The sequence below is a fragment of the Apis dorsata genome, unplaced genomic scaffold (genome assembly GCF_000469605.1).
Source record: "Apis dorsata unplaced genomic scaffold, Apis dorsata 1.3 scaffold_235, whole genome shotgun sequence".
Lineage (NCBI taxonomy): Eukaryota > Metazoa > Arthropoda > Insecta > Hymenoptera > Apidae > Apis > Apis dorsata.
The window spans coordinates 1,113,434-1,133,413 of NW_006263516.1; the positions used below are offsets into that span (position 1 = coordinate 1,113,434).

Here is a 19,980-nt window from a genome sequence, read left to right on the forward strand (position 1 = left end):
CCGAGCGGGCGCGGCGCGAATCGCAAGAGGAGTTGCTCCGCTCGAGGTGTGGGCGCTCGTGCAGCAACGGCAATAACAGCAGACGACCTCGTCATCGTCTTCTATTCTATCGTCCTCGGTTCGTTGTTTCCGTCTACGTTACCTCGTAATCGCGTTCGTCGTTTGGCATACGTCGCGTATAGGTTGCGTGTGTGCGCACACGGTGCATATTCAGTGTGAATCTATTTCGTCGCGTGTGCGGTACAGAAAGAGTACCCTAAAGCGAGAGAGAGAGGGAGAGGAAGAAAAAGAAAGAGAGACAGAGCGAGAGAGAAAGAAGGAAAGAGAGAGAAAGAAAGCGTGAATCGAAGAAAGAAAGAGACAGGGTAGGAGAACGAAACAGAGAGGGGGTGAGAGAGAAAGAGTGTAAGGGAGAGACAGAGAGCAGCTGAGAGAGAAAGAGATAGAGCGCCGGTGGGTTACCACACCCAACCGCGCCGGGGACCGAGTGAACGAGTGAACGAGCCGTACGAGAGCTCTCTCGCGAGTAGTACGCGGGTACAGCGGGGGACCCAGGGACCGACGATCGAGATTCGACGGAGTACAGTCGGGACTCTCTAGATCTCGATCCAACGGACCTCGCTCTCGCGAAATTCGCGTCTCTTACCAGAATCGTCGAAGTCACGCCGTGAGCAAAGGCTAAACGTGTGCGCGCGTGTCTCCCCCGCTTCCTCGACGTCTCTCGCGAGTGCGTTTCACGTTTCGTCGCAGAACGTGCGTGCGTGAATAAAGAATAAGAAAAACGAGAAAAAAGAAGCATAAAAAAAAAATATAGAAAGAAGCGGGAGAGTAAAGCTAGAGAGAGAATTGAAGAAGATTGAAAAAGAAAAAGAAGGGAAGGAAAAGCGAGAGGGCAGACACAAGCTACCGGCCGAGGTTCGTGCGTGTGCGTACATGTGTTGATGTGTCGCTGGCGTCGTCGAGCCCTGCCAGGAGTGCTCCGTCGCCGCGTGTGCCGACGTCGTTGAGAATACGGGGATTTCGGAGACGCGACTATCAAGTCTACATTTACATCTACGTTGTCGTCGTCCTCATACACGTTATCGTCGTCGTCGTCGTCGTCGTCGTCAGCGTGGACAAGTGCTAGTGATTCGTGCTAGTGGCGGTAGTGGTGGTGCAGACGATCGGTTTCATCGGCTTAACCAGAACGAAAAGGAAGGAAGAAGAGAAGGAAACCACGAGGACGGCGACGAGACGTCGTCGCTCGTTCGCGGTGGCAAGGTAATATCGGCCCGACGACGATATCGTGCCGTCGAGCCCGCTGCTGTCTACGACAAACCTCGCCGCTCGGCAATCGCTCGCTACCACCGCAAATCGCTTGTTCCCTCTCTCCCTTCCTCCCTCCCTCTCCTCCCTCCTTCTCCTTTTCCTCCTCCTCCTCGTCCTCTTCCTCCTCATTTTTCTCCTCTCTTCCTCCTCCATCTATCGAGGATCCTGCCGTCCTGAGCTATGGCGTGCTGCCTGTCGGAAGAGGCGAGGGAGCAGAAACGAATCAATCAGGAGATCGAGCGGCAACTCCGAAAGGATAAACGAGATGCCAGGCGGGAACTTAAGCTGCTACTTTTGGGTAAGTTTAATCATTGATACGGAGAAATTCTTTTTCAAAACACTTTCTATCATTTTTATCTTTATCGATTACGAGATGCTATATTTTTCTATATGTTTCAATACTCTAGTGTTTAGTGTTCGGTAATTCTTTTTTTTACGATAATTACGCCGTACCGTGCAGTGCCGTTCCGTTCCGATCCATTCTCTCTATCTTATTTCGACCTATGGCTGCCATACCGTCGCGATCGAATTATCGGGTGTGCCGTCTTTTTCTTTTTATCGTTGATAACAATGCATTCACTTCTTTCATTCTTTCGTTTCATTCACACTTGTCTCAAATCATATGAATCTCGACTAGATCATCGTTTCTGTTCTGAGTAAGATTGACGACCGATCGGAGGGCACGAGTGTAGTTGACCCAGTCTAACCGGCGTGCGCTTGACAGTTCTCGACCATAGTTGCTACACTACATTTTCTTTTCTACCGGCCGATTACTGTATACAAGTTTTTCGAAATGAGAATCTTTATATTTTTCATCGTCTTTATTTCCGTCTATTTTATCTTATTTAATACATTAGCGAGATTGATTAATGAACGAAAAATTGTAATTCTTGCTTTCGAAGTTTCGTCGCGAGCCCTCTAGGTTATCTTGCGTTGCTACATTGCTGCCATTGTCGTGTACTTGTTAACGATCATGCACACGTTTTTCGAGCTTAGCGGTATGTAAAAGAGACGTGAACATTTTTAGAAAATTGCCAAGATATTAAAAGCTGTTTTATTATTATCGCTGCTTTGTGGACTGCTGATTGAGTAAATCGATTTTCCCATATGAGAAATTATCGTGAATATGATTTTTATAACGTTTATTCTCTTTTCATACTGCACTTTGTTAGTTTAATGAAATTAACAGAAATATCGTAAGAAAATTTTTTTTCAATGATGAAAATTAATTCGATGTGATATCTTGTCAATAATTCATAGAACGATAGCTTTACAAAAGACAGAAGGAGAACCGTTTTTCTAAAATTAGTATAGTTATCGTGAAGTAGTGCTAATTTCACGTGTACTCGTATATCTTACTCATCTATTTTGTAGATGTAAATTTTTATGTAGATTTTTAAAATTCTTAATGATAATTTTAATGTGAACTAATTTAATGAAATAATCAATTATTATTGTAGTTTTTAAAAATATCTTTTACTCATAAAATAAAAAATAAAAATAAAGTTGTAGAAAAAATAAATTTGCTTATCTTAATATCTAGATAACGCGCATATAGATATAGATGTAAAATAGTATCATATAATCATCATATAATGAATCTGCATACTATTTATAAAAAAAAAAAAATGAGAAATGAATTTCTAAAATATTATTGAAATTAGATACATGTTCAGTTATATGTAACTACAATATCTAATTATCTTCAAGTTCTTTAATAAGATATGAATCATGTGTAATACATGATTTGTATTACATTAAACATATGTGTTTTCAAATGGAAATGAATTATTTAATATTTTATATTAAAAAGAAATTTTTTCACTGTATTTTTCTGGATTATATTACATTAAACATAGTTTTCAAAAATTACAAAAATAATTGAAAAATAAAATTATTAATTATTGTGCATGGCACAATATATTTTTGAATATATAAGAGAATAAATTCATCAAAAATGTAAAATATTATAAATATTTTAAATATTTAATATATTTGATGTTTTAATTATATTTGAAATTAATTTATCATTGAAATATTTTGAATTTTTCTTGAAAATATTTTTTTGTTTTAGAATTGAATTTCAAAACATTTGATATTATTAAATTTTACAAGATAAAGTATTTTTTACTTCTTTTTGATAATATAACGTATATTTTATGTAAATTAAATAATGAATTTTTCTATCTCATTTTTTAAAAATTTTATTCAAAATAAAAAGAATGATATTTACTTTTACACTAAGAAAAATAAGTTGATTTTTAGATTATACTATTATTTTTAGTTTTTTTTAATATTTGAAATATTAATCGATTATTGTACACGATTAATTGTTCACTATTTTTATATTAAAAAATAAGATAATATTTTTTTAATATTACAGCAAAATAAAGTAAATTTTAGGGAATTGCAATATATAATTCTAATATCAATGTTTTTGAAGTTTTTCGTTTTTTTTTTAAATATGGAATAAATATGAATAATTTTAGAAAATTTTATTTTCTCTAAAAAATTCTTCTTCCAATAATGATATAATAAATATATATATACATTATATTGTTTATGTATATGTCATAATGGGATTTATAGAGCATTAAGTATTTTATTGATCCATAAAATAATTTAATTAAATAATCAATCAAAAGTATCAATAATGTTTTAATTGTTTTAATTTGGAAATTTGTTTATGTATTTATTATATATTATAAATAAAGTCGAAAATATTAAGACAACTATATATCTCATTTTCTTTTCATAATTATATAAATGATAATATATTAGGCAGAAAACAAAGAATATCTTATTATAAGATATTTCTATATCTTATTTATTCTATCATCTATTATTCTATCGTCTATCTATTTAGATATCTTTATACATTTCATAATTTTTAATATAAAAAGAAAAAAAAATTATATAGAAAATGTTTAAATTTTATTTATTATATATATGTCATTTTCAAACAATATTGGCTTATATAAAATTTAATTTAAAATTATATTGTTTTTATATTTGTATTAATATACAAATATTATATTAATATTTAAAAAAATAACTTAACCTGATGACTATTATCTTTATAAATTTAATTATAGGAATCTTTTCTTGGATTTTTTCAAGATTCTTATTTTTAGAATAAAATTTAACAAAAATTTTTAGAAAAATAATGTTTTAATTGAATTCCAAAAAACAAAATTTATTAAAATAAATATTAGATAAAAAAAATTTCGAGACCTCATAAAGTTTCAGGTTTATAACTTAAATTTTTATCTATTTCTAATCAAAATAAAATGTAAACAAGAAATGTGATATTTTTTTAAATCATTTTATTAAATTAAAATATAAGAAATTTTTTCAAATACAGAATTGGAAATATAGTTAATTAATTATAGTATTATAACAATTATAATAATTTTTCACAATGAACAATTTGGATTTTTTATTTCTGCTTAATTTTTATATTATTCTAATCTTTGAAAAATCTTAAAAAATTTTAAGATATTTCAAAAAATTCTGAATTTGAAATTTCTAATTTAATTTACTAACTCATTATTAGTATTTAAATATTAAAAATGTTTAAAACATTTAAACATTTTATTTTTTAATAAAAATACAAATTTATTTCGGAAAAATTTAACAATTGAAATTTCCCTTCGATTTTCAGTAACCTAACTTGCCTACAGAAGATCAAATTCATCGCTTTTTTATCAATGAGAAAGAAATGTATTTAAAAATTTTTCTTAATCATTTCGCACTTCGTTTTATTCCTCCGAAAGTTTAATCGTAACATAGAATTTAGTCGTATATTTGATCTTCGAAAATCATCATATCGTCGAAAATCGTCGAGAATTCATATATTTATGGTTGCATTTACGGAGTGATACCATGAAATAATCATCCAGCAAATATCATCGAGTAAGATTAACTAGCGCATTCAAACTTTCCTTTCTTCGGGTGTTTAACATGACACGTAATAGAATCGGTAATACGATCCACGCCGGTCGGTTTCAAATCCCTTTGTCACTCTTCGTACTTCGCACCATGAAACTCACCTTGCTTATGATCTGAGAAGTCGCTGCTCGTTACCAAGTATTGTCTCTCCGAGATTTTCATGCCTTTGTGGCTTTATGATTCAACACGAGGCTAGTGTGTGCATATTTACCTAGCTATTCCGCAAAATGAAACCCGAGCTAAACGTGCTCGAAGCGGTTTTTTATCGAGTGTCAGCGCGTACAAGCGATCCAAGTATCCTAGTGCTCTTTCATGCGAGTCTCGCTTGGAAACAGTACAGTATCTGTAGTGCATCGAATTGGGGCCACATACGATAATTTCATTCTCCTTCTTGAAATACGATGTTTAAATAATTAAATTTTATAAATTTGGACGATGATGCATACATATCGATTTATTTATTATATATGCTTATATGTATACTTGCTTTTTAATTGAAAGATTTATAATAGAACTTTTATTCGATTTCAATGATGAACGTAATTTTATGATTTGATTAGATATTAATTATCATTTTGTAATGTAATTGAGAACTTTATAAGGGCACATCCATTTGTGATAGTTTTTGAATTATTACTATTATATTTAATGCTTTCGAGATAGATTTTGTTTGGTAATGAATACAATATTATAATAGCACGAAATATAATAAATAAATTAAAAATGATCTTATTTTCAAAATTAGATTAATAATTTTAATTCTAATGGAATATTATCTTTTAATGAGTTAATATTATTGGAAAAATTATAACAATAATAATTTTAATATATATATAAAAATTGGGATGTAATATTCTATTTAATTATATTAATCTCATAAGAGATAATATACGTAAAGAAGTTTTACATCATGTGATGTAAGATGCAGATGTCGATTAAAGGAAGCAATTTACTATAGATTTTGATCTATTTTGTGTAATTTTTTTGCATCTAACAAAAAATGTCGTTTTCATTAATAAAATAACAATAAATCAATAAATTGTGTTTTACTTATTGCTAAGGAAAAGTAATTTTTTGATAATTTAACACAAATCAAGTAGTTTCAAAATTGAAATAAAAAATTATCAAAATAATAACTACTGATGATTATATGATTATATAAAAATATTTTTTTTTCAATTAGTGTTTTTTTTTTCTAATGTTAAATCAAAGCAATAATTTTATAAACAGTTTTTTTTAATTTCTCTAATTTATTATAAATGGTATAAATGGATAACTTTTTTATTATAAGATTCTCAATTACATATAATCCATATACAATACAACTATATATTCAATTCTTAATATAATAATCTTTAGTATCAAAATTCATATTTTTCAATTTTATTCAAGAAATTTAAAAATATTGACACTTTTTACTTTCTTTAGTTCAATTCATTGATTTAGAGTTGTATGCATTTTTTCTTTGTTCTTTATTATCATTTCATCTAACATTTCTTTAATTGTTTCTATATTTTTCTTGAAAAATTGTATTTGATTTCAATGAATGACTTTATTTCAATCTTTAGATATTTACATATACATATTTATTTTTATATATATATATATTCTTATTTCATTGATATTAAATCTGATTCATACGGAAAGATATTGTCTCTAAACGCGTAAATTTTTAGTCAACAGTTTAATAATAATACTAGATTATATCTACTATGTATATCATACATTACATTTAATCTTGTATATAGTGTTTCCTATCTAAGCTGCAAAAGAGCTTACAGAATAGGTTACAAGTGAAAATAATAAGAAATAAATGTTGTATGAAGTTTATATAAATTTGTCTTATGTAAACAATTTATATTTTATTATAATTATTATAAAAATTATTATTTTAAGATTATCATTATATTATATGAAATGAAGTATATATGATTTAAAATTATAAAATATATTATCATTATTATAAACAAATATTTGGTTTTAATGAATGTAAAGAGATTGTTTTTACTTTATCTTACACGATATAATATTTCTTAATTTACGAAAATTGCTTTCAATTCTCACTTCGCATGTATTCATGCTGCGTTTAACAATGAACAATGGATAGTTAGAAAGTAGTACCAAGTCATTTTCAACTCATACTAAATTTTCCTATTTAAAATAATGTAAGAAGTTTTATTATCTTTAAATAAATTATTACATTATTATTTAGAAAATATACATTTATGATTTATTTGTAAATTAAAATTACAACTGGCATAGTTAGACTGTTAACATTTCTTTATAACTTTATATCTTTTTCTATTATTTTATTTATAGATCATGTTCCTGTAGCTTGAAAAATAATTGTATCTAACTAATTAACTCATTTTTTTTTCATTCTAGAAAAATTACAATAATCATATATTTACAAAATTAGACTAGTTTATATGTATCTTTATTATTTAACATATTGATGAACACTTCTTCATTTGTATTATATTAAAAGTAAAACGATGAAAAAGTGGTATACAGAAAATAGGTAGAAAATTTAAGATTCTCGAGATTAAAACAACCATAAAAAACATTCTGGTATTCGAAAATATCCGTTAAAGATTATTTTTCAACTTGTAAGCGATATAATTTTGCGCTAGATGAAGCAAGACGGAGCCTACCGGAAAGACGTCTCAGAATCCGTTTATATTATCCGACACGATACGATCCGACGCGACTCACACAACATTCTTCCGTGTCACCAATTGGGACTGTTTATGTTGGTCACGCCCCACACATATAAACAGTTCTCGGTTGGTAACACGCAAAAATGTCGTGTGAGTCGCCTCAGATAATATAAACGGATTCTTATTCTATCTTCGTCTAGTGCAAAATTAAATTGCTTATGATTCGAAAGACAAGCTTCAGTGGATATTATCAACGTTTGCTTCTGTTTTTACTCTTCTCTAGAAATACTCTCTTAAGTCTACGGCAACTGCCCGATTAACTATCGGATGTGGTGGGTTTATCTTCATAAATTTTTAGAAATGGAACTCTAGTTCTTGAGGCATGTGTCTTTAAAAACTTAAAATTGTGTATTGTGAAATCTTTTATATTTAAATCCACATATAAATAGACTGTGAATATTTATGCAAAATAATCTTCGAACAACAAAATATCGAAATATGCATCATGATATTTGAAAGATAATGAAAATTTTTATTCAAATTCCGTGTTCATAAAAGTTGGATTTTACAAAAATAATCAACGACACAATAAAGCGAATGAAAAAAAGATCTTTTTCATCAGAAACATCCACTTAATTTAAATAATTAATATAAATGTATTTATATTAACGATTAATATATAAGATAACTTAAATAAGTTAAGTCATGATCTCAATCGTGCAAAAATTATTATTATAATTATAAAATTAATTATTATATTTTGTTCGAACATTTTGTACATAATTGTGGAATAAAATATATGAATGTATATGAATGTTATATGAGTTCTATATTCTTCTAGTTTCAGAATATCTAGAAACTGTTCATGAATATACATGGACTACATGTGACAAGATGCATTAATAATTATTTCTCATTGTAAACAGATTTTTGGACTAGTCAAAGTGCACACGTTTTTCATTACTATATTACTCACTCGTTCAAAAGATTTCGCGTGAACAATATATCTATAGTCTCGTTATGAAAACAGCCGACTTTGGTTTGCGTATACAATTTTATCTAATTCCACGTTTCACCGAGATAATGACCTAGAAAACGACTGTCACTGTTCCGCAAAGCTGCAATTTTCTCGGTCAGTTATCGACAGGATTCGCTCGCAATTTGTGTATCTCTTGTCGTGTTGTTATTCGTTTTCTATACAGGATATTAATATATATTCACGGCATAGCTTTCAATTTTACAAAACAAAGATGGAAGTTAGCATACAATAATTTCGATCGAGATTTATTTGTTAAGTTGTAAGAAATTGAAATTGCATGCATAAATTGCTTAGTAATAAGTTAATAAATAAATCTTAATTGAGTGTATATATTTAAATATACCAACTTTTGTGTTTGCTTTCTCTAGAATCGAATTTGCAAACATATCTTACGAATATATTAACACTCTGTATATGTTTAACTTAAAGTTTGCATTTTTTTTTTTTCTATTCCATGAGAGATTTATGTTTCATTTTTTTTAATTATTGCGTGTCATTGAATTAGGTTGGGAATAAAGATAATGTTTGATATTTTGAAATAAAAATTACAGAGGTATTGTTTGTTATGCCAGGTGTTGATTTAATCATAACTAGCCGATTCAGAGTGACACAGATGACATCCTGTATTATTTATGATTTATGCTACTATAATGCCTCCTTCTATACCTGTGTTATTATCTAGTATCTGTACCTATGGCAGAGCTCCGTCGAACTTTCATAAAGCTGTCGAGCAAGCAGATTCGTATAATTAAATTGTTCATAAAGTAAGAATGAACCAGTTATAACCAAAGAAATATTTGTATATCTAGTTTTTTTGTAATGATTCGTTACAAACGAGTAATACACAATTTTCGACCAGTAATGATTTATTATTTACATTATTTATAATATGTAAAATAAAAATTTTCAATTTTCAATATTTTACGCAATAAAAAATACAAGTAATTTGTATACTATATATTCTCTATATAATTAAACTTAATAATTATGTTATATAAAATATGTGTTGTTAAAGAGAACATAATAATTGTTTCAACGAATTAATTTTTTATTTATTTTATTAAACAATTTATATTTCCAATTATATTATATTATAAATATATAATTAATGATAGTTCAAACTATTAAATTTTCATTGATATAAATGAAATATTGATACGAACGAAGCTCCATTGTATTTTCAAGAATAACTTACTATAAAAATTATATGTTATTATACCATTTATGGATTTTTGATAAAAAAATAAAGTTGGATCGTAATGACCCAAGGTTGGATGACCGAGGGGTTAATCGAATTGTTAGTTGAGCAAGCTTTTGATGAAACTCGAAAGATTCATCGATTAGTTTAGCTGGTTGCCATTAGATTCCTCACGATACACGTAGTGACCTTTTCCTGTGTCGATGAACCTTGAAATCGCTGAAACACGATATCATTTTAGCGTCGGAAATGATTTCATTCATCGATCACGGTTTCGACTCGTGAAAAATATTTTGTATTCAATGATTTCAATAAGATTTGACGGAGTGATAATTGTGTTAGGTAACCAAAGTTTTTCTTATGACGGAAAAACACACATATCGTTGTTTGCTGCAATGGCGTAACTCAAAAATCACTCGAAAATGATTTAAAATATTCCGAATCGTTTTAAGATTGTATAAAATTCGAGGTATCAATTTTACGAGTGGAAAGTAAATACAAAAATGAAAGTAGTTTTTTCTGCATAACTCAACGAATTTTGAGATGTGACATTATGAATTGCGAACGAATGAACGATAACAATAAAAATGATTTATAAAATTTACTTAATTCAATTCTATAGACACTTTGATCGTGGAAATTTAAAATTGCGTGTTCGATGGATCGCATTTAGAATTATGCGTTTCTATTATGTTCAATTACAGTAAATTTACATAGGATTTCTGAAAATGTTGCCTCGAAATATGTGAATGAAAATTTTCTTTTTCAATTCTTCTCTTCTTTTGATCGTCTCTATGACTAAAAATAGAAAAGAAAATTTGTTAAAAAAGAATTTTTTTATTTTCCGCGATTCCGATTTTTATAATTTTACTTAGAATTATTCTCCTTGTTAAGAATAACTACTTTTAGAGAATTTTGTTTTCTATTTATTTTTTCTTGCATTTCCCTTTTACGCCACGAAAATAATGAGAAAATTTTCTCAGTAAAAATGGAAACGCATCAGATGTGTAACTATATTGAAAATCATTTTCTTCGCAGAATTGCGTGTAAAAATTTTAAATTTTATGCACGTATTATATTTTTATAAAAAAAAAATCGCATTTTAATCGTAAATTTTAGTTCAATTTTAACCATCTCGATCATCTCTATCGTTGTCTCGCTTCATCTTGAATTGCTTGTAATTTAATAAACAAGCCTCGACCGACACTTCAATATACCAACTTTTGTATCTGTTTTCTCTAAAAATGTCCCACGAATATAATTAACATCTCGATTATTTAATCGCTTCGTGGAAACATCGTGGAAGAACCGGAAACTATTCTTATAGAATCGTTAAATAATTCTTAATGGCTCATTAACGATACGTTCATTTTTGTTCTTTGGCAATCGCTTGTTTTCCAATGAATTTCAACAATGTGAGAAAATCAAACACAAAAAAAAAAAAAAAAAAAAATATACGTTTGACCTGCGATCAACACGAGGAATAGTAATGAAATACGTGTAACATTTTAACGTCAACTAAAATTTTTCGATCATATCATGATAATTTTCGTGCATAATATATTATGCTTATGTTTCATTATGTATACATAACTCATATACGTATGTTAAATAAGTTTAAAAAATTAATTAAGAAAAACTCGAGGAAAAGAAAATAGAATAGTTACAAAAGATTTTTACACGTATTTTTCAAATTTTTTTTTTTTTTCATATTCTATATTATCTTATTTCATTTTCATAGCAAATTCGTACATGACCATTAGTAAGTAATAATAGCATGAAATACAATATTCTATTTATTATTTAATTGTCTCTAATATCATATAAATGCTGTAATCAGTACATTCACATCTAAATACATCTTGTAATCATTGTATTTATATATTCATTCGCGTATATGTATATAAATGAACCCAATGGAAAATTGTGGATGTATATATGAAACATAACTTGTAGCTCCAAATTCATGAAAAAAAGTCCGTTTTTGTTGCAAATCGCAACCCACAAAAGTTTTCGAGTGTTAACTGTATATTTTTCTTTGGATTAAACGCTATTAAAAAGAGAGCTAATTGAAAGATTCTATTAGTGTGCTATAGTATGCTATTTTATATATTATATGTTTTTATATTTTATTTTGATATGAAAAAAAGATATTGTTGGTGAAATAGAATTAACTCGGTGTGTACAGAGTGTCCAGATTATTCGCTCCCATCGTGACAATTATAAATTGTAGATTTATGAAATAAAGAAAAATAGAAGAGAACAACAATAACAAATTTTATTATTTGTTATACGAAATATCGAATAATCTGAATAAATTTTTTAAATTTGTAATTAATTTTTATATAATGATGAAATTATGAATGTTTCTAAATTATTTGATTGTTTTTTTTTGTCATATTATATAAGAGTCTTGAAAATGAAAAGAAAGAAAATCAAAATAGAAATATTTATTTTCTGTTTAAGAACATAAATATTTTCGAATTTGAAAATTTGATTTTTAATCTATTTTGAATCCAAAAATTGTACTATTTCGTTTCATTGTCAATGCTGGAATGAAATTCATTTTTAAGATAATTTTCGAAATGAAAGAAATTAGAAATTATATCGAATTGATGTGAAATTAATTTTAATTTTTAATTTCTTTAAAACAGAGGATCGTGTTTAATGAGACATGTTTAGTTTTCATTATGAAATACTACTATTCATAAACAATTAAAGTAAACAAAATAATGTTTTGCATATTTGTGGAAAAAGAATGAATACACATTTTGATGATGTATGATTCTTTTACTGTACATTCTTTTACTTTAGAATTGTATTCAAGTATGCATTATTTTTTTTAGATCTTTTTGCATTAAATCGACAAGACAAATTAAATGATCCACAATACAATGCAATATCATGGAAATAAGAAGAAAGTAAATATTTTGAAGATTTTATAATATTGAAATGCAATGTAATTCTTACATTGAATATTATTATTATATATTGTAGATTATTGATCTCCATTGAATCACTGTTTTAATAACATAAATAAATATACTGTTATGAAATAATAATATTTATTGATAAAAAAATATTTGTTATTAATAAATAATAAAATTTTAAATAATAAAATATAACTTTTAGTTTAAAAACATTTATAATGTTATCATAAGAAAGTAAAAAAATTTATATCATCCTATTACATATAAAAAATAATACTTTGGTTTTTTTTTTATTTTTGTCATAATATCACATTTAAGAGAAAAACATTGAAAATTAATTATGTGAACATCCTGTATCTGCCAAGTAATGTCATTATATACAACAGACTGTAAATGTTTACAGGAAATTTAAATGTTTTTTTTTTTTTTTTTTTTTACAAAAACAATATTCTAAAGTAGAATATTTGCTATGATATTTAATTAATTAATATTAAATTAAAAATTTTTTTTTAGATATATAAATATAATTTTAATATCATATTATAAAATACTGTTATATGTAAAATGAAAATTATTCAACAAATAAAAATTAATAAAAAATATTTAAGTTCCATTTCTTTTTAATTATGTATGAATTTGTATAAATATTTACAGTTGTAATTGTCAATATAGACAATGAATACATATTTACAAATCAATTGAAATCAATTGATAAAATCTCAAGAAAAAAAAATCTTAGACTGATTATTATTGTAAATAAACATAAAGTAAAAAAAAAAAAAACATTACAAAAGAATGAATATACATCATATAAAAAAAGAAATATTAAGTTAATTTAAAAATCGTTTGTTAAACTGACACAATTTATTTTTTGTTCAATGTCAAAATTATCTAGAAATATATACTTTTAATTCATATTAATGTTTTTGAAACAATTTCTTAGATTAAAATTAAATTTTAATACAATTTTCATTTAAATAATAATTACGTATTCAAATTTTTTAACGTGTAAAAAAAAAATCAAAGGATAGAATCGAAGGATACTTATTTATTATTTTCAAAATGCAATTTTAATTTCTAATGTGTATTTTAATAGTAGTTATCTTAGTGCATATATCGGAAATTTGTTGATGCCAAGAAACACAAAAATTTTTCAACAGACGCAGAAAGGAAAATATTTTAGTTTCAGCAATGTATTTGATCGTTTCTGAAAATTCGCAAGAATTCTTGCAGTATGCATACGAAAAAGATAGTTCGAACATAAATCATAGTTCACAATTTCAGCATTCAATTTCACTTGTTTCATCCTTTGGATAAAAGCTTTGAAATAAAAATTGACAATGATGTTAATTCACGATTAATCACGATAAAATAAAAAACAAAGAAATATCAATTTTTCCTTACACACACATTTTTTTACAAATTTTGATATTGTACATTACGTACAGTGACTCACGAAATCATATATATGTTATAAACAAATTCATTTATTTTTAATTTTAATGAAAATTTGTGTGCATGTATGACATAATGAATTATATGCAGTACTTTTTTCTTTTAATGCCATTTTGCTTGATTTAAATTTTTTTGCAAGAATAATAAAGCGTTAACAAATTAAACATTTTCCATATGAAAAATTTTTCTGTATTATTTTAAAAAATATAAATTTGAGTGTTTTCATATTCTTAAAATGATATTCTATTGAAGGAAAATTATTTCAAATATAACGTATCATTCTCTGTATAATCATAAAAAAGAAATTAAAATATACAAAGTTGTTTTATTTTCTCAATTTTTAAATTTAATTTTGTAATAATGGTGCAAGATGAAGCAAAACTTTGATATGATAAGAATTGATAATAATAAGACATTTTTTATTGACAAAATAAAAATACTTTAATTATATTCGTACGAAATTTGATTTTGATATATATATATATATATATATAGAAAAAGAGATAAAAACATCTGTGAAATCGTTCTAATTTTTAAACACAAAGTTTGATATTTGATTTTACTATTAGCTTACGTTACGAAATTCTTTTTAAACAAATACGGCCAGCCAGTTTTGACGAAAATTAGGATTGAACGTTAAACGGTTTCCGTAAACAAAGCATATTACTTACTAGATCGGAATGTCGGTCGGTTTTTCTTACGATCGTTTGTATTTCTAGTCTCAGGGTTTGGAGTAAGTGCAGAAATAAGTTTCAAGCATTAACTCGGACTCTGTTCTTCCGGCCATGAGGACGTGAGTAGCCTAGCGAGCGTGGAATAATTTTCTCGGTCACATTCTCTCATAACTCTATTCATTGTGCACCGATTAAGTTCTTAACCTTCGCCGAACTGGTATTACCATATTAGCGTCGCCATACGAGGATTCCTTGCGTGCATATGTATTATGCGCCGATCCAGGCAGCCATGATCATGTCAATTTTACAATATTTACAATATTTAGGTTAAGTTAGGTTAGGTTAGGTTAGGTTATGGTATTGCTTTTATTTCCTATAAATTATATCGTTACTGTCTCGTACGCTATTGGCGAATTGGAATAGTTTCTTACTAATTATAATTAATTTTTTAATTAATAACTTAATTTTAGTTATGCTTCATGTCCTAATTTAACTTTTTCTTTTCTGTTTCTTGGATTATATGAAATATGTTACTTTGAATTTTTGATCGTTCATGAATTGTTCATATCCAGGAAAAGTTATTCACTATCTTTTCAGGAAAAGTTATTCATTATCCTTGATGCAATCAGGAAAATACAATATTCCAAATTAATTATGGTTAACTTAGAAATAAATGTGTGATTTGAGGTTCAAATAATAACAATGTTATTAATAATGTTATTTATTTTATAATTATTTGAAGTAGATAATAATATTTAACTTTTTTTTTTATACTAAAATATCACATTTTAAGGACTGAGTGGAATGAGTGTTCGAAGTTTTAGTGCGTTTTTTTAATTTTTTTTTTTAAATATAACTTTATAATGACGTGAGACGGAGAAAATTTTAAATTACAAATTGTTCAGAATTTTATATTCTATTATTCCGTCATAGGAAAAATTTCTAGACAAAATAGCATTTAAAAAATAATGTTGAAACTTTGGAAATTGTTTTTACTTTTTTCTAGATCGTTTCATGTATGTATAATCTATTTTATACTACACATATGCAAATATTCATTTAATTAAGATTAGGTGAATTTTCTTGCAATATAGTATTTTTCAAATACTCTCGTGAACCGGTTGTAAAGAAAAGTGGAATAAAGCAGAAAATTAATGTTTCTCTTTAAACAAAAAATGCAAATGAAAAGATATTGCATGGCATAAATTTGAATTATAATTCGTCCAAGTATTTTGCAATTAATCACAGTTCCGTGAAGACGTTTTCTTGTACGTTCAGAATGCAAAAAATTTGAAGTGTAGGAGTTTCAATATAATGATGGCGTAAAACAGCTATCTTTTTTACTTGGACATTGAGTAACCATTATGTTGGACAAAGCATTGCATTCTAATAATTTTCAAGTCTCTTTCGTACTCGCAATGCGAGTAAAATCATACTTGTAAGATGGATACCAATTGCATATACAAACTCAATAGGATCGTTCAGATGGCGATCGTCTGAAAGATCCTGTTCGCGTTTGTGTATCCCTCATATGTAACATATGACGATGTTACCTGCCGTGTGAAAGAGGTCTCACATTGTATTTTAACGTTGTTTAAGAGACTCTTTATCTCAAATTGAAGCGTAAATATCAAACTTTTTTCGAAATATCTCATGAGTGTTGGATAAAAGAAAATATTTTAGGCTGGAGTAAAATGGAACACTTATACGATTGTGCACAAACATGTTGTGTACAAATATCTCACCTCAAATTATCATCTTGGTTTTTCTCGTTATTATTATTCGTAATGACAAATGTTTGGATGTAAGTCGAACGGTTTCGAGAGCTGTGCATATTCGAGAGGTGTTATTTTTCTGTACGTAGACATGTAAAGGTCATACGAAGGTCAACTTTGTTTCTTCAAATGGAATCATGTGTTTTTTAATTTATCGTGCAGTGTCGACATTATCTGTAAAAAGTTAACCTATGTGGATCTAAAAGTCATTAATCTAGAAAATATTTTAATTTTGTAAAAGTTAGGCATTGTATGAAGGATAAATAAAAATCATGGTATTCGTTTCTTTCTTTATCTTCTATACGATAAGTTTACACATTTCAAATTAAAATATCTCTTAAATTTATAATTTTTAGCTGCATCAAACAATGTATTAAAAAACATGTAATTCCATTTGATTTTTATAAGTCTTTAATGTATAAAATTAAAAACATAAGAATATCTTCTTCATCAAAATCATTCAACTTCCAATCAAATATTTTTGATTACGAATAATAATTAAAATGATAATTTTGTGTAAACAAAATGAGAGTGTTTCTTTTAATAAATATTTTCTGTTTCTTAAAATCATTAGATCATTGAGTAATAATAATAATATTTTTTATTTCAATTTCCAATAAAATTTAATCCTATAATAATTTTTGCTTTAATATTTCTAATATAATCGAGAATAGAAATTAAGTGGAAAAAATTACGATTTCTAACTAATATATTTTCTAATATTCGACATTAAAGACTTTGAAGAAATGAATAAATTATTAATGTCTACTCGGTGAAAGGATATTGGAAAAATTATATGCTCAGAGATGGTAAAAAATTATCATGAAATATTTAATCAGGAAGCATTTAGGTAAGTGGCGGAAGTTGTCGATAAAATGCTTCAGTAATTAGAAAGATAATCGAGAATCAAACGTGATATACCTACTTTCCTTAAAGTTTATTTACATAAAATCCAATTGAATGAAAATTTTTCTATTATATATACTTTTAATTAAGTTTATTTTTTTATGTAAAAATATCATATAAAATATTATTAATTATCGAATTCTTTTTTTTAATTAATCTTTTGTGTCGTAAATAACGTTCGATATTTTATTCAAAAAAAATTTCATATTCAAAATACGATTTTCAAATGTTCCTCGAAATTTCAATGCATTGTTATAATAATTATTTATATAATTTATTTCATAAATAACACAATGATTCTTCATATCGATATATTTTTATTAAACTAAATTTTAATTCAAATAGTGAGATTCACATTTTATAAATAACATAAATGAAATGAAAAGGAATCCTATTCGTTTCTAGAATTATAAATTGAATTGAAAATTAAAAAATAGAACTGTTTTTGTATAGCTTTTTTTTTTAATATTTTTTTCGATTTTTCTTTCTATCAAATGTTAAGCAAGCTTTTTCGAATTTTTTTAATTCAAAAAATATTTTTTCGTTCCATTTATCAAAAATAATTATTTTATTGATCTTTACTCGTTTTAATTTTCGATCGAATAAAAAGAAAAAGATTTTAGATGGTCAATTTAAATATCTTATATATGAATAATTAATATGTTGCTTTAAACACCAATTACAAGTATTTTAAACTTATTACATTTATCAGAAATTTGAAATTTTTTCTAAATTAAATGTAGCTTGAATTAAATAAAATAATATTAAAATAACGATCAATTACATTAAAATTAATTTTATTTTTCGAACGAGCAATTCAGTTTAAAATAAAAAATATAATTAAATAAATACAAAAATTTTGACATTTCAAAAAATAATAATATATTATTTTCAAAATTATATTTTTACAATAATAGATATATGTTTGTGGTGTTGGTTCTTGAAAAAAATTTATTATAATCGTTCGATAATTTTCCAGATTCATCTCCGCAAAAGACGACAATTAAAAACTGGATATTATTAGTATGCTTGTAAACGCAGATCCGGAAGTAGTGACATTAAAGATTGCGGTCGCTTCCGTGCTGCTTATGTGAACATATTGTTCTATCTAATGCGTGACCTTTGTCATAAAGTAGAATATTGGAAAGTTTGCGCTTAGTGATTGTTATGCAATACTGTAAAACCGATGAATAAGAATGAAATTTAACGAAATAGAAATTTAACCTTCTGCTCGATCAGGTTTCGTTCTGTAATCTAATTTATCAAGGTCGTTGGTTAACAATGTTCGAATGGTGACGATTCGAAAAAAATGTGTGATTCAAGAAAAAAATATTTTCTAATATGCAACGAGACAATTTTTTTTTTTTTTTTTAATTAAATTAAATTTCAAATAAAAATTTCCTCAAATATTTCTTATACATGTAATAGTCATAAGATAGAAATTATCAAAGAATCTTTAAAAAATATATTTCATAATATCGCGAGTAATTATGAAATTAATAATCATCGAGTAATTAATGTTACAGTTGACTATGAGTAACTTTATAACAATTGAAATATATAGTTTTTATTTCGTTAAAAGAGGGGAAGGGACGATTCGAAACTAAAAGTAAAAATGAAAAGAATACTGATTGATGTTATCTTGCCTGGTGACACGTACGTAACAGAAGATAGCAATCAACGCTTACGCTAGCGAAAGTGTTAAATAATAGCAAACGACCACTCGTGTATATCGGCATGATATCCAGTTTCTCATGCAATAAATTTTCCATGTCCCCTATTCCATCTTTTTCACCTCGAGATATACCATTATTTTTATGTACATTGTTGCTCATACACAATGTTCAAATACCTGTGCATTATATTGTATATACTTTTCCATTTAACTTATCAATTTAATTATTATATTAATTTTTTTTCATATTTTATTGTTATTAAAAAAAAAACAAACAGCTTATTAAACAGTAAATAAATACAGGAAAATACGTAAAAGTATAGAAGTATTCATATATAGTAAAGATTCGTTCAGGAATCAGATCAAGGAGCTCTTTTTCTTTTATTTTTTTTTTTTTTTTTTTTTTTTT

General features: G+C 26.7%; 1 protein-coding gene across 11 annotated transcripts in view; it reads left to right on the forward strand.

Moving 5' to 3' along the window:
- The first annotated feature begins 6 nt into the window (after nucleotides 1–6).
- LOC102673204 (guanine nucleotide-binding protein G(q) subunit alpha) overlaps nucleotides 7–19,980 on the forward strand; it is a 52,348-nt gene continuing 32,374 nt past the window's right edge. For 8 of the 11 annotated variants that reach the window (XR_421790.2, XM_006615792.2, XM_006615795.2 and 5 more), the window contains exon 1: nucleotides 1,360–1,606. Coding sequence is in view for 10 of the 11 variants with exons in the window: in XM_006615792.2 (XP_006615855.1) it covers nucleotides 1,489–1,606 (118 nt within the window). In the remaining variant the exon portion in view is untranslated. Of the gene's footprint in view, nucleotides 1,607–19,980 lie in introns of all 11 variants that reach the window. The other 3 variants (XM_006615790.2, XM_006615802.2, XM_006615801.2) reach the window with 1 other exon arrangement.